Below are 13,863 nucleotides of genomic sequence, written 5' to 3'. Positions count from 1 at the left end.
AAAGTATAAAATAGGATGTTAAGTGGAAGTGATTGCGCTAATGGTAGAAAAATACATTGAAAGCATTCTAAAGGTAAATACTCACTGTTTTTTTCAGCGAGAAATTAGGCAACAGCTAGCAGAAAAAGCTAAAGCTGGAGAACTAAAAGTCGTCAATGGAGCAGCAGCGTCCCAGCCTCCATCAAAACGAAAACGGCGTTGGGATCAAACAGCTGATCAGACTCCTGGTGCCACTCCCAAAAAACTATCAAGTTGGGATCAGGCAGAGGTAATTTCTTTTTGTTTTTTGTTATTACTGTTAAAAAATTTGTTTCTGTTATGGACTGTATTAGTCTGCTTGGGTTGCCATAGCAAGATACCACAGACTGGGTGCCTTAAACAACAGACATTGATTTTTTTCGCAGTTCTGGAGGCTTGAAATCCAAGATCAGAGTGCCAACAGGGTTGGTGTTTGTTGAGGGCTTTCTTGCTGTGTCCTCACATGGCCTTTCTCTGTGCCAGCAAGCTCTGTTGTCCATGCTCTTCCTATGAGGACATCAATCTTACTAGATTAGGGCCCCACCCTCATGACCCCATTTGACCTTAATTTACCTCCCTAAAGGCTCAGTCTCCAAATACAGTCACACTGGGGGTTAGGACTTCAACATACAAATTTTGAGGGGCATGCAATTTAGTCCATATTATGGAATAAGGAAAGTTCTTTTTAGAATATTAAATACAGACCTGTAGGTATGTTACATTGTGGAGGTTGAGTATGATATAGTGGTCTTCCTTATCTTCTAGATAGATAACTTAAGCCCCTCACTACTGGCAGCAAATAGGCAATGCTACTCCTTTCTCTTGGCCAGTCTACTCTCCTACCTTTTTTTTTTTTAAACATTTGTTTTGGAGGCTGAATGCATTGGCTCATGCCTATAATCTCAGCACTTTGGGGGTCCAGGTGGGAGGATTGGTTGAGCTCAAGGAGTTTGAGACCAGCTTGGGCAACAGAGGGAGACCCTGTCTTTACAAAAAAAAAAAAATTAGCTGGGCATAGTGGTGCATGCCTGTAGTCCCAGCTACTGGGGTATGGGGGGTGGTGGGGGCTGAGGTGGGAGGATCCCTTGATCCCCGGAGGTAGAGGTTGCAGTGAGCTATGATCGTGCCGCTGCATTCCAGCCTGGTGACAGAGTAAGACCCTGTCTCAAAAAAACAAAACGATGGCATCTGTAAAATCTTTCTTAGAAATGTATTTCCTAGTTCTGTAGAAATGGTTGTATTAGATGTTTTCTATCATTTAATAATATACTTGCAGACTAAAAGATATAAGTGCTGCATACAAGTAGCTAATTATGTTAAACTGTCATATGTGCCTTTATTATGTTTGTCATTATCCTGAATAGAAAGGTCTTTAAAATTGATTTTTTAGAAAGCACTTGAAAATATTTAATCATTGCTAGAAAAATAAAGCGGCTGGGTGCGGTGGCTCACGCTTGTAATCCCAGCATTTTGGGAGGCCAAGGCAGGCGGATCTTGAGGTCAGGAGTTCAAGACCAGCCTGGCCAACGTAGTGAAACCCCGTCTCTACTAAAAATACAAAAAAAATTAGCTGGGCATGGTGGCGTGTGCCTGTAGTCCCAGCTACTTGGGAGGCTGAGACAGGAGAATCACTTGAACCTGGGAGGTGGAGGTTGTAGTGAGCTGAGATTACGCCAATGTGTTCCAGCTTGGGCAACAGAGTGAGACTTTGTCTCAAAATAAATAAATAAATAATTAAAGCTACTCTTTTGCTTATGCACCATTTCCCTTCCCCTCTTGGAGACTCTCATCATGTACCATTAATTTTTTTCTCCATACTAGATTATCAGTACCAGCAAACATGTTTTATCATGCTTTGTCTTAATAACAGCAACAAAAAATCTGCAGAAAACATCTCTTAACCCTCATTCACATCCTCATTCAGCTACAATCCTGTTTCTATATCTTTTCAGAACAAAGTGCTTTGTTCTTTGTTTTTTTCTTGAGGTAGGGTCTCATTCTGTTGCCAAGGTTGGAGTGCAGGGGCGCAATAATAGCTCACTACAGCCTCCACCTCCTGGGCTCAAATGATCCTCCCACCTCAACCCCCCAAGTAGATGGGACTATAGACACGTACCACCATGCCTGGCTAGTTTTTTATTTTTTGTAGAAACGGGTCTCACCATGTTGTCCAGGCTGGTCTCAAACTCCTGGGCTTAAGCAGTCCATCTGCCTCAGCCTTGCAAAGTGCTGGGATTACAGGCATGAGCCACAGATGCCTTGAATGAGTTGTTTGTACTTGCTTTCCCTGCTTACATAGTTCTAGTCTTATGTAATTTCTAGTCTTTTTACGTAGTTCTAGTCTACTCCACCTAAAATCTCTTGTCAAGGTCACTTGGCCCCTAATTGATAAATTTAAAAAGTGTATTTTCATTTCTCACATGACAGCATATCAAGAATATTTGACATTTCTTCATATCCTTTTCTCTCTCAGTCTCTGGATTTTAGTCTTTCTTGCTTCCCCTCAAAATCTCAGTGGCTACTACTCCTTAGTCTTGTTTGCTGGATCCTCATTCTTACCTCTGAACTTTGGGGTGTTATAGTAGTGCTGAGTCTTTTGGATTCTTTTCCATCTGTGCTCAATCCCTAGGATCTCATTCTTGTCTTTATGTACCATTTGTATAAGATAGCTGCCAAACTTACAAATCTGTCCTCTGCTTCTGTTCCGCAGACTTGCGTATTTGTTCAGCTTGACGTATTTATTTGGCTGTTCAATGGGCATTTCAAAATCAGTATTTCTAAAAGAAAATTATTGATTTTCTTCGCATACATGTCTTCTCAATCCTGCTCCCCTGGTCTTTCCTGTGTCTGTTTGGCTCAAGCAAAACATTTAGGGCTGGGCAGAGTGGCTCAGGCCTGTAATCCCAGCACTTTGGGAGGCCAAGGTGGGTGGATCATTTGAGGTCAGGAGTTCAAGACCAGCTTGGCCAACATGGTGAAAACCCCGACTCTAGTTAAAATACAAAAATTAGCCCGGCATGTTGGCGGGCACCTGTAATCCCAGCTACTTGGGAGGCTGAGGCAGGAGAATCACTTGAACCCGGGAGGTGGAGGTTGCAGTGAGAGGAGATCGTGCCACTGCACTTCAGTCTTGCAACACAGCGAGACTCTGTCTCAAAAAAAGAAAAACAAGAACAACAATAACAAAAAAACATTTAGGGAGTCATCCTATACTCCTTATTCTCTTACCCCATATCCTACCCATATACATTTTCTTGGCATCACCTTTAAATATATTAAGGAGCTAGCCACTTTTCATGATCTCTGCCTCTACCATCCTAGTCTATATCACTATTAGCTCTAGCCTAGACTGCTATAGTTTCAATTTATAAACCAAGAAAAAACCTATCAGATCATGCAGTATTTCCCCAAACCCAGAACTGGGATATATAAAACCTAATACATAATTTCTAAACAATTTAGTTTAAGGTGAGGACTTCTCATTTGCTTGGTTATATGTAGGAGGGATTTGGTTCTGCTCAATATAAGTAACTACTAGCTTTATTTTTAATTTTAATTTTAATTTTTGAGACAGAGTCTTGCTCTGTCACCCATGGGTAGCTGGAGTGCATTGGTGCAATCTCAGCTCATTGCAATCTCCGCCTCCCAGACTCAAGTGACTCTTGTGCCTCAGCCTCCCAAGTAGCTGGGATTACAGGCATGTGCCATCATGCCCAGCTAATTTTTGTATTTTTAGTAGAGACAGGGTTTCTCCATGTTGGCCAGGCTGGTCTTGAACCCCTGGCCTCAAGTGATCCCCCCACCTTGGCCTTCCAAAGTGGTGGGATTACAGTTATGAGCCACCATGTCCAGCCAAGTAACTAGTAACTTTAATTCTATGGATGACGTTCAGTACTAAGTTTGAGAAAGAGAAAGAAGTTTGTCCTCCTGGTAATTGTTTAACTGTATGCACATAACTAGACACAAGAGCTGATATCTTTCTTTCTTTTTTTTTTTTTTTTTTTGAGACAACAGTCTTGCTCTGTCACCCAGACTAGAGTGATGATTTTGGTCCCCTGCAACCTCCACCTCCCAGGTTCAAGTGATTCTCCTGCCTCACCCTCCCAAGTAGCTGGGATTACAGGTGCCTGCCACCACGCCTGGCTAATTTTTAGTAGAGACAGGGTTTCGCAGTGTTGGCCAGGCTGGTCTCAAACTCCCGACCTCAGGTGACCCACCCGCCTCGGCCTCCCAAGGTGCTGGGATTACACGTGTGAGCCACTGCGCCTGGCATGAGAGCTGATATGCTGATATCTTTCTTATAAAAACTACAGAGACTCGGCCAGGCACGGTGGCTCACGCCTGTAATCCCAGCACTTTGGGAGGCCAAGCGGGCAGATCACCTGAGGTCGAGAGGTTGAGACCATCCTGGCCAACATGGTGAAACCCCGTCTCTACTAAAAATACAAAAAATTAGCCAGGTATGGTGGCAGGCACCTGTAATCCCAGCTACTCAGGAGGCTGAGGCAGGAGAATCGCTTGAACCCGGGAGACAGAGGTTGCAGGGAGCCGAGACTGCGCCATTGCACTCTGGCCTGGGTGACAGAGTGAGACTCTGTCTCAAATAAATAAATAAATAAATAAATAAATAAATCAGAGACTCAGACTTTTTTAAAAATTTTGTTCATTTAATACAACTGTACCCTAGTCATAATTGTAGGAATTACAATAGATAATAGAATTCATTTCCCACCTTTCCTTATAATTCAGCAGGAGGGACAGATGCCAGAATGGAGATTTTAAACAATTTGTGTGCTTTATTTACCTAATCCAGAATTTTTCAACCCTGAGTAATAGTAAAATCTTTTTTTTTTTTTTTTGAGGCAGAGTCTCACTCTCACCCAGGCTGGAGTGCAGTGGCGCGATCTTGGCTTGTTGCAACCTCCGCCTCCTGGGTTTAGGCAATTCTCATGCCTCACCCTCCTGAGTAGCTGGAATTACAGGTGTGCACCACCACACCCAGCTATTTTTATTTATTTTTATTTTTTATTTTTAGTAGAGATGGGCTTTTGCCATGTTGGCCAGGCTGGTCTCAACTCCTGGCCTCAATTGATCTGCCTACCTGGCCTCCCAAAGTGCTGGGATTACAGGCATGAACCACCATGCCCAGCCCTGAGTAGTATGTTTTTAAGGGAAAAACTATTGAGTCTTAAACTTGTTTAATGGTACCATGCAAATTTGCAAACATAAAGGTAGATGAAGTCCTTGTGTCTATAAGAGCTCCCAACTTTCCCAACTTTTTTTCTTTTTTTTTTGAGACGGAGTCTCACTCTGTCGCTCAGGCTGGAGTGCAGTGGTGCTATCTCGGCTCACTGCAAACTCCGCCTCCCGGGTTCACACCATTCTCCTGCCTCAGCCTCCCGAGTAGCTGGGACTACAGGCACCCGCTACAACGCCTGGCTGATTTTTTTGTATTTTTAGTAGAGACGGGGTTTCACCATGTTAGCCAGGATGGTCTCTATCTCCTGACCTTGTGATCCGCCCGCCTCGGCCTCTCAAAGTGCTGGGATTACGGGCGTGAGCCACCGCACCCAGCCAAGAGCTCCCAACTTTAAAACAAATATATAAAGTACATTACACATCCTGTGGAATACTTACGAGGCAGTATATAAGTACAAATTTTGTTTTCTTTACACTCAACTCTATGCTACTTTGATATGATACTATCTTTATTGGTGGAGAGTCTTTTGCTATTACATGCAGTCAGTTGTCCAACTATTACTCTCTGTTTGAACTACTGTGGAACCCTTGATGTTACTTAAACCCACCTCTCAGCCTGGGCAGCATAGTAAGACTCTTATCTCTCCAAGAAATAAAAAATTAACTGGGTGTGGTGGTGTGCACCTGTATGTAGTCTCAGCTACTCAGGAGGCTGACATGGGAGGATCGCTTGAGCTTGGTAGATGGAGACTGCAGTGACCCGTGATTGTGCCACTGCACTCAACCTGGGCGACAGAGTGAGACCCTGTGTCAAAAAACAAATGAAAATCCACCTCTCATCTTTTTTCATTAATCTTGCCAGCATCAGCTAGGGTAATATTATTTGGTACACATGTAACTGTACATACAAACTGATCTCAAGATTGAAATCATGTGACGGTATCTGGTTATAATTACATAGGTGGGGCCTGGTGCGGTGGCTCACGCCTGTAATCCCAGCACTTTGGGAGGCCAAGGTGGGTGGATCACGAGGTCAGGAGTTCGAGACCAGCCTGACCAACGTGGAGAAACCCTGTTTCTACTAAAAATACAAAAATTAGCCCGGCGTGGTGGCAGGCACCTGTAACCGCAGCTACTCAGGAGGCTGAGGCAGGAGAATCACTTGAACCCGGGAGGCAGAGGTTGCTGTGAGCCAAGATCACGCCACGGCACTCCAGCCTGGGTGACAGAGCGAGACTCTGTCTCAAAAAAAAAAAAAAAAAAAAAAAATTACATAGGTGATCTAAAGCATGCTTATATTAATTAAACACACACAAACAAAACATCAACAGGACTATTTTCTTAGAACACACGAATTCCTTCTCCCCTAAATACGTGTCTCTAAGCCCCACTTTGAGAAGTACTAATGTAATTAGAGCTGAAAGCCTTCGATTACTGATCTAGATAGAGAAACCTCAGTGATTTCCCCCAGTCACAGAGCTATTAATGGCATATCAAAGATTCATATCGATAATATTTTGTTTTTTTAAGCTGGGACTTTTGTCAGTGCTTCGGATTGAAACTTTAACATTGTTGTTAATCATAAACATTTGCTAGAAAGTAGGTATCTTTTCCTATAAGTAGAGGTAGTGTCTTCTAACTTTTCATTAATTATAGTGCATAGAACTAAAACATTTTTCGTTTAAAGTTTTTTATTTTATGGAAATTTTCTAATTATTTCTGTGTGGGTGTGTGAAATAAAATTTTTTTGCTTTTTTAAGACCCCTGGGCATACTCCTTCCTTAAGATGGGATGAGACACCAGGTCGTGCAAAGGGAAGCGAGACTCCTGGAGCAACCCCAGGCTCAAAAATATGGGATCCTACACCTAGCCACACACCAGCGGGAGCTGCTACTCCTGGACGAGGTGATACACCAGGCCATGCGACACCAGGCCATGGAGGCGCAACTTCCAGTGCTCGTAAAAACAGATGGGATGAAACCCCCAAAACAGAGAGAGGTACTTCTAGTGGAGTATGGGTGTGTGGGTGAAATGTTGAGTGATATGTTTACAGACTGAAATGTGTTCTGTTTATTCCTGGGTGGACACGTATAAATAACCAGCTGCTTTTGGGGGACAGATTAAGAATAGAACAGTTCATATGCCTAATTTTTTCCACTTCTTGAAGTGGTTTAAGATTTAAGGAAGAACCTTAGGTAAAAGTAAAGTTAGTAGGCTGTAACCTTTGATTTTGTGTGTTTCTTTAGAGATAGGGTCTTGCTCACTGTAGCCTTGACATCCTAGGCTCAAGCGATCTTCCCACCTCAGCCTTCTGAGTAGCTGAGACTATAGGGGCATGCCACCATGCCTGGCTAATTTTTTTTTTTTTTTTTTTTTGAGATGGAGTTTTGCTCTTGTTGTCCAGACTGGAATGCAATGGCACGATCTCGGCTCACTGCAACCTCCACCTCCCGGATTCAGGCGATTCTCCTGCCTCAGCCTTCCTGAGTAGCTGGGATTACAGGCATGCGCCACCAAGCCCGGCTAATTTTGTATTTTTAGTAGAGACGGGGTTTCTCTATGCTGGTCAGGCGGGTCTCGAACTCCCGACCTCAGATGATCTGTCCCCCCTCGGCCTTCTGAAATGCTGGGATTACAGGCATGAGCCACCGCTTCCGGCCTCTGGCTAATTTTTAAATTTTTTGTAGAGACAATGTCTTGCTTCATTGCCCAGCCTGGTGTTGAACTCCTGGTTTCAAGTGATCTCCTGCCAAAGTGTTGGAATTACAGGCATGAACCACTGTGCCTGACTTACCCTTTGTTTTTTATTATGGAAAAATGTACATAACATCAAATTTACTTTTTTTGTTGTTGTTGTTGAGATGGAGTCTTGCTCTGTCACCCAAGCTAGAGTGCAGTGGTGCGCTCTCGGCTGACTGCAACCTCTGCCTCCCCAGTTCAAGTGATTCTTTTGCTTCAGCCTCCTGAGTAGCTGGGATTACAAGCGCCCACCACCACACCTGGCTACTTTTTGTATTTTTAGTAGAGACGGAGTTTCATCATGTTGATCAGGCTGGTCTCAAACAACTTTAAATGGGTCACCATTTTAGGAATATTCTATTTTAGAACTTGATAGTTTTGAGTATAACTGTTTGAGAATAAAGAATATTATTTTAACATTGATTAAAATTGTGGTTTTACTCACTCTTTCTTTTTAAAGATACTCCTGGGCATGGAAGTGGATGGGCTGAGACTCCTCGAACAGATCGAGGTGGAGATTCTATTGGTGAAACACCGACTCCTGGAGCCAGTAAAAGAAAATCACGGTGGGATGAAACACCAGCTAGTCAGATGGGTGGAAGCACTCCAGTTCTGACCCCTGGAAAGACACCAATTGGCACACCAGCCATGAACATGGCTACCCCTACTCCAGGTAGAACTGTCTCATTGGACATAATTGTTTTTTTCTCCATAAATTATTTAATTTTTTCCTTTGTGGTATTCTGTGTACTATTAATGTCAACTTCTAGTAAGAATAAGGAGATACACAAATTTAAGTCTTGGTTTGCGTTTATAATATAAAAGCAAATAATAGGATTGATCTTAACTGTCTTTTATCTCAATGTATGTAATAATACAGTCTTGTACTATAAATTATATAAAAATTTGCTTTTCTTGGTAGGTCACATAATGAGTATGACTCCTGAACAGCTTCAGGCTTGGCGGTGGGAAAGAGAAATTGATGAGAGAAATCGCCCACTTTCTGATGAGGAATTAGATGCTATGTTCCCAGAAGGATATAAGGTAGTACATCAAATTTGAATGAGGTGGTATTTAGGATATACATTTATTTTAAATAGTGAAAAAAATTGATTAAGCTTGCATTGGCTTTGCCCAAATTTACTATTGTCATTCCATTCTCTTAGCTATTTCCAGGTATATTTCAGTTCCAAATAGAGATGAAAAGAAATGAACAACATGAAACTTTTATTACTTTTTGAAAGACATCTCAAAGACTTGTGTATGGGTCTATCAGTTATACTTTGAGAACTGCTGGTGCTTCAGTTTTCTAGCAGTCCCAGGAATAAGCTCATTGAGATTGTGGTTATTTTACTTGGTGCTTCACCAAGATTTTATGTACCTAAGTTTATGGATTGTCAGTGGACACAAAGAATTTTTTTTTTTTTTTTTTTTTTTTTAAAGATGGAGTCTCACTCTGTTGCCCAGGCTGGAGTGCAGTGGCGTGATTTCGGCTCATTGCAACCTCTGCCTCCCAGGTTTAAGCGATTCTCTTGCCTGAGTTTCCCAGGTACCTGGGATTACAGGTGTCCACCACCATGCCCGGCTCATCTTTGTCTTTCTAGTAGAGACAGGGTTTCGCCATTCTGGCCAGGCTGATCTTGAACTCCTGACCTCAAGTGATCCGTCCCTCTCAGCCTCCCAAAGTGCTGGGATTACAGGCGTGAGTTACTGTGCCTGGCCTTCTTTTTACCATATCAACCTAAAATTTATTGTGAACTATAAAATTTTCTAGGTACCTGGTACTCAGGGAGTATTTGTTAGTCTGAAGATAGTCTGTGGTCGTATAGCTGACATCATAACCAGGGGGAACCAGATAACTTTGTAAGTCATCTGATGGCCTTTACAGAGCTTTTTCTGTTAATGACTATTGATTTTTAACAGTTCATGAGTATGTTTTTTGTTGTTTTGTTTTGTTTTAGAGACAGGGTCTCACTGTGTTGCCCGTACTGGAGAGCAGTGGCGCTGACATAGCTCACTGCAGCCTTGGACTCCTGAGCTCAAGTGATCCTCCTGCCTCAGCCTCCTGAGTAGCTGGGGCTGCAGGCATGCACTACCATACCTGGCTAATTTTTTTATTTTTTGTAGATATGGAGTCTCACTGTGTTGCCAGGCTGGTCTCAAACTCCTAAGCTCAAAGTACCCACATTGGCCTCCCAGACTGCTGGGGATTATAGGCATGAGCCACTGTGTCCAGCCTTGTTTTGTTTTTGATCCCCTGTTATTTGTGTTAGAGTATTTGTTTCAAGTTTGCATGAAGTTTTGCCTTAAAGCTTTTTGTAGCCTCCACATAATGCTGTGGGTATAGATAGAACTGTGGGTATAGACAGACAGAACTTACTGTTGACTGCCTGCATGTCTTTCTCAGTCGTAGTCATTGATTTCCTTAGTGTCACTAGGAGGAAAAGTCTCCCTTAGTGAATCCTACTAATAAGCAACGTCCTTACTAGTGAATATAAAAATATAGTAGACCTTTAAATCCTTAATGGCAAGTGATGCCTGTGGACTTGACATTGATTTCTCTAGGCCTCACATCTTTAGAGTATCCACTTTATCCAAAATGCTTAGTGGTCTGTGCTGATGCAGACATTAACTAGCAACAAAAAATATCTGTGCAAAGTACAGATAGCATCAATATAAATTTAACATAATTTAATCTTTAATAGACACAACAATTTTAGGCTCACTGGAGAAGACGTGTATAGGTTTATTGACCTCTCCAAGAAGTTGTATTTTTTTTCTTTTACTATATATTAAATTATATAAAATAGAGATGGGGTCTTGCCATGTTGCCAAGGCTGGTCTCAAACTCCTGGGCTCAAGCGTTCCTCCCATCTCAGCCTCCCAAAGTGCTGTAATCCTGGCCTGTCCAGAAGTTGTTTTTTTTTTTTTTTTTGAAGTCTGTTACCAGCTTTAAAAAAAAAAAAAAAAAAAAAAATTTCTTTGTGATTTTCAGCCTGCATTTTTTGAAATTTTACTCATTTTGCAAAAGGTTTGATCAGGTGGCGTGTATTTTATAGGGCTTTGGCAAACATTTTGGTTTTAGTTTTTATGCATTTAACTAATTTTTGTAGAGTTTTACACTTAAAAGATTTTGTAGTGCGAGAATTTATGTGACATTTTAATACTAAAATATAATTTTTTATGTTATATGCCCCATATGAGCTTATTTCCATTTTATATAAATCTTATGAAACATTATTTGCTCGACTACAGCATTTTTTGGAATTGCTGACTCAGATTTTATAATTTTCAAATTTTTAATAATTTGACATTTTGACCCACAACATGTTTGAATGTGATTAGTGTTTTCTAAGCTCATCTCTTGTATTTCCTCAGTTCCCTACACCACGGATATAATCAGTTAGTGGATGAGAAGTATATATTTTAAGTTTCTAATTAAGATAGAAAAGCAAGATAGATGTTGTCTCCAAGCAAATAAAAACCTTATTAGCTAATAAACTAAAATATTTTAAGTGCAAATATTATTCATTATGCTGTTTTTTAAGTTAAGAAAATCCTAAACTGTCTTATAACTTTTATTAGGTACTTCCTCCTCCAGCTGGTTATGTTCCTATTCGAACTCCAGCTCGAAAGCTGACAGCTACTCCAACACCTTTGGGTGGTATGACTGGTTTCCACATGCAAACTGAAGATCGAACTATGAAAAGTGTTAATGACCAGCCATCTGGAAATCTTCCATTTTTAAAACCTGATGATATTCAATACTTTGATAAACTATTGGTAAGTGATACTAGCAGAAATAAACTATTAATTGTGTTCCAGAATTATAAATCATAACATTTCAACTTCCCTTAACATTTTTTTCTTTTTACTATAGGTTGATGTTGATGAATCAACACTTAGTCCAGAAGAGCAAAAAGAGAGAAAAATAATGAAGTTGCTTTTAAAAATTAAGAATGGAACACCACCAATGAGAAAGGTAAGTCCCAGTTTGTTAAATTGTCATGTTTGTTGCTTATTTATTTAATTTAAAAAAATTTGTAGTTTTTGTAGAGACAGGGTTTTGCCATGTTGCCCAGGCTGGTCTCAAGTGACCCTCCTGCTTTGGCCTACCTCCCAAAGTGCTGGGATTACAGGTGTGAGGCTCTGCACCTGGCCATGTTTATATTTTTAAAAATGTTTTTAATTTTTTCACCAGGAAATGTAGACCACAAAATAGTAGTGAACTATTGGTATAGCCCGCTGTGGAGTGTGGTCTTTCCTTTACTCTCTCTCCCAAATAGCCCAAATTGGTAAAGGTTATTTAGAAAGCCTTCCCCATAAAAAATTAACTTTTGGTAGTGTTATATTTTTGTGTTTAGGAATTTATAATTACTGTCTTCATCTTTGTCAAGGACATAGCATGAGGGGAAAAAATTTATGTAGTGTGAAGGATTTAACTTTTTTGCTTGTTTTTATTATTAATATTATATATATATTTTTGAGACAGGGTCTTGCTCTCTTGCCCAGGCTGGAGTGCAGTGGTGTAGTCTTGGCTCACTGCAACCTCCGCCTCTTGGGTTCAAGCAATTCTGCCTCAGCCTCCCAAGTAGCTGGGACTACAGGCGTGCACTACCACACCCTGCTAATTTCTGTATTTTTAGTAGAAACGGGGTTTCACCATGTTGGCCAAGCTGGTCTTGAACTCCTGGCCTCAAATGATTAACCTGCCTCGGTCTCCCAAAGTGCTGGGATTACAGGTGTGAACCACCATGCCCAGCCGTTTGTTTTTATTATTATTTAAATACTCCTGGGCTCAAGAGATCCTCCTGCCTCAGTCTCCGAAAGTGTTGGGATTACAGGTGTGAGCCACCGTGCCCAGCTGGAGTTAGCACAAAATTCTTTGGTTAAAAAAGCTAATAAAAATGCTGAAAAATGAGATTCTCCTTTTTGTTCTTAAGGCCTTTAAAATATGCTTAAAGCTTGAAGATAATTAGTGAAATTATGTGAGGGATTATGTTAACACTATATGTGCCTTGGAAATGGAAGATACTTCAGGGAAATGAAGGCATTTAGTACATACCTCTGTGGTTCTTTTGTTCTATTAAATTACTCTTTTGAATTAACATAAAATTTCTATCACAGGAATTGAAATTCCAGAGTAATTTGGATGGAAATGAACTCATGCTGTCTATGTAAAATGCGTGTAAAAGTAAACACTAAAATATTAAATTATGGAAAATCTTCTTTGAGTAATTTGCTCATTCAAAATGTTTGATTATAAAGAAACCACACCTATTACTCTGCTCTTTTTCCCAGGCTGCATTGCGTCAGATTACTGATAAAGCTCGTGAATTTGGAGCTGGTCCTTTGTTTAATCAGATTCTTCCTCTGCTGATGTCTCCTACACTTGAGGATCAAGAGCGTCATTTACTTGTGAAAGTTATTGATAGGATACTGTACAAACTTGATGACTTAGTTCGTCCATATGTGCATAAGGTTTGTTCTCCTTAATAGTGTTTCTGATAGTTTAAAGTTTTAACTTTTTCAGTTAATCAATGTTAAATTTACATATTCTAGACCTTTTCCTTTGCACAAGTACACACCATACATGTACAAATACAGTTTTATACAGATGTACAGATGTTAGTTTTTGTCATCTTTGCCGTAAGAGGTTCATATTATTTAATTTTTTCATTTGCTTTTATTAAAATTAGATTAGGATGAGAACATATGAGAACTAATGCCAGTTAGTATTAAGAACCAGTTTTTTCACCAATGGTAATTATGGTGCAGTATATTCATAGGGTGTATAAGTTATTTCTTTAAAAAATATTGAGTATTAGTGTGTCACTAATAGCTCTCTTAAATTTTCATCTCTGTCTGGAGTTTGAACTTATATAATTGAAATTCTTAAACAGTTCG

At 40.5% G+C, this 13,863-nt stretch overlaps 1 protein-coding gene and 1 non-coding gene across 6 annotated transcripts in view; one reads left to right on the top strand and one right to left on the bottom strand.

Moving 5' to 3' along the window:
• The window catches only part of SF3B1 (splicing factor 3b subunit 1), a 43,128-nt gene that overhangs the window by 18,081 nt on the left and 11,184 nt on the right, over positions 1–13,863 (top strand). For 4 of the 5 annotated variants that reach the window (XR_010150177.1, XM_024355005.3, XM_063791405.1 and 1 more), the window contains 7 exons: positions 98–268; positions 6,978–7,215; positions 8,417–8,629; positions 8,879–9,000; positions 11,542–11,739; positions 11,837–11,938; positions 13,258–13,437. Coding sequence is in view for 3 of the 5 variants with exons in the window: in XM_024355005.3 (XP_024210773.1) it covers positions 98–268; positions 6,978–7,215; positions 8,417–8,629; positions 8,879–9,000; positions 11,542–11,739; positions 11,837–11,938; positions 13,258–13,437 (1,224 nt within the window). In the remaining 2 variants the exon portion in view is untranslated. Of the gene's footprint in view, positions 1–97; positions 269–6,977; positions 7,216–8,416; positions 8,630–8,878; positions 9,001–11,541; positions 11,740–11,836; positions 11,939–13,257; positions 13,438–13,863 lie in introns of those variants that run through there. The other variant, XR_010150178.1, reaches the window with a different exon arrangement.
• LOC112208487 (small nucleolar RNA SNORA4) lies at positions 12,160–12,300 on the bottom strand. The gene has a single exon (XR_002942965.1). It is a non-coding gene; the product is annotated as a small nucleolar RNA SNORA4 (small nucleolar RNA).

The sequence above is a fragment of the Pan troglodytes genome, chromosome 13 (genome assembly GCF_028858775.2).
Source record: "Pan troglodytes isolate AG18354 chromosome 13, NHGRI_mPanTro3-v2.0_pri, whole genome shotgun sequence".
In the NCBI taxonomy this organism is placed as follows: Eukaryota; Metazoa; Chordata; class Mammalia; order Primates; family Hominidae; genus Pan; species Pan troglodytes.
This window is presented reverse-complemented; position numbering and strand designations above follow the sequence as displayed.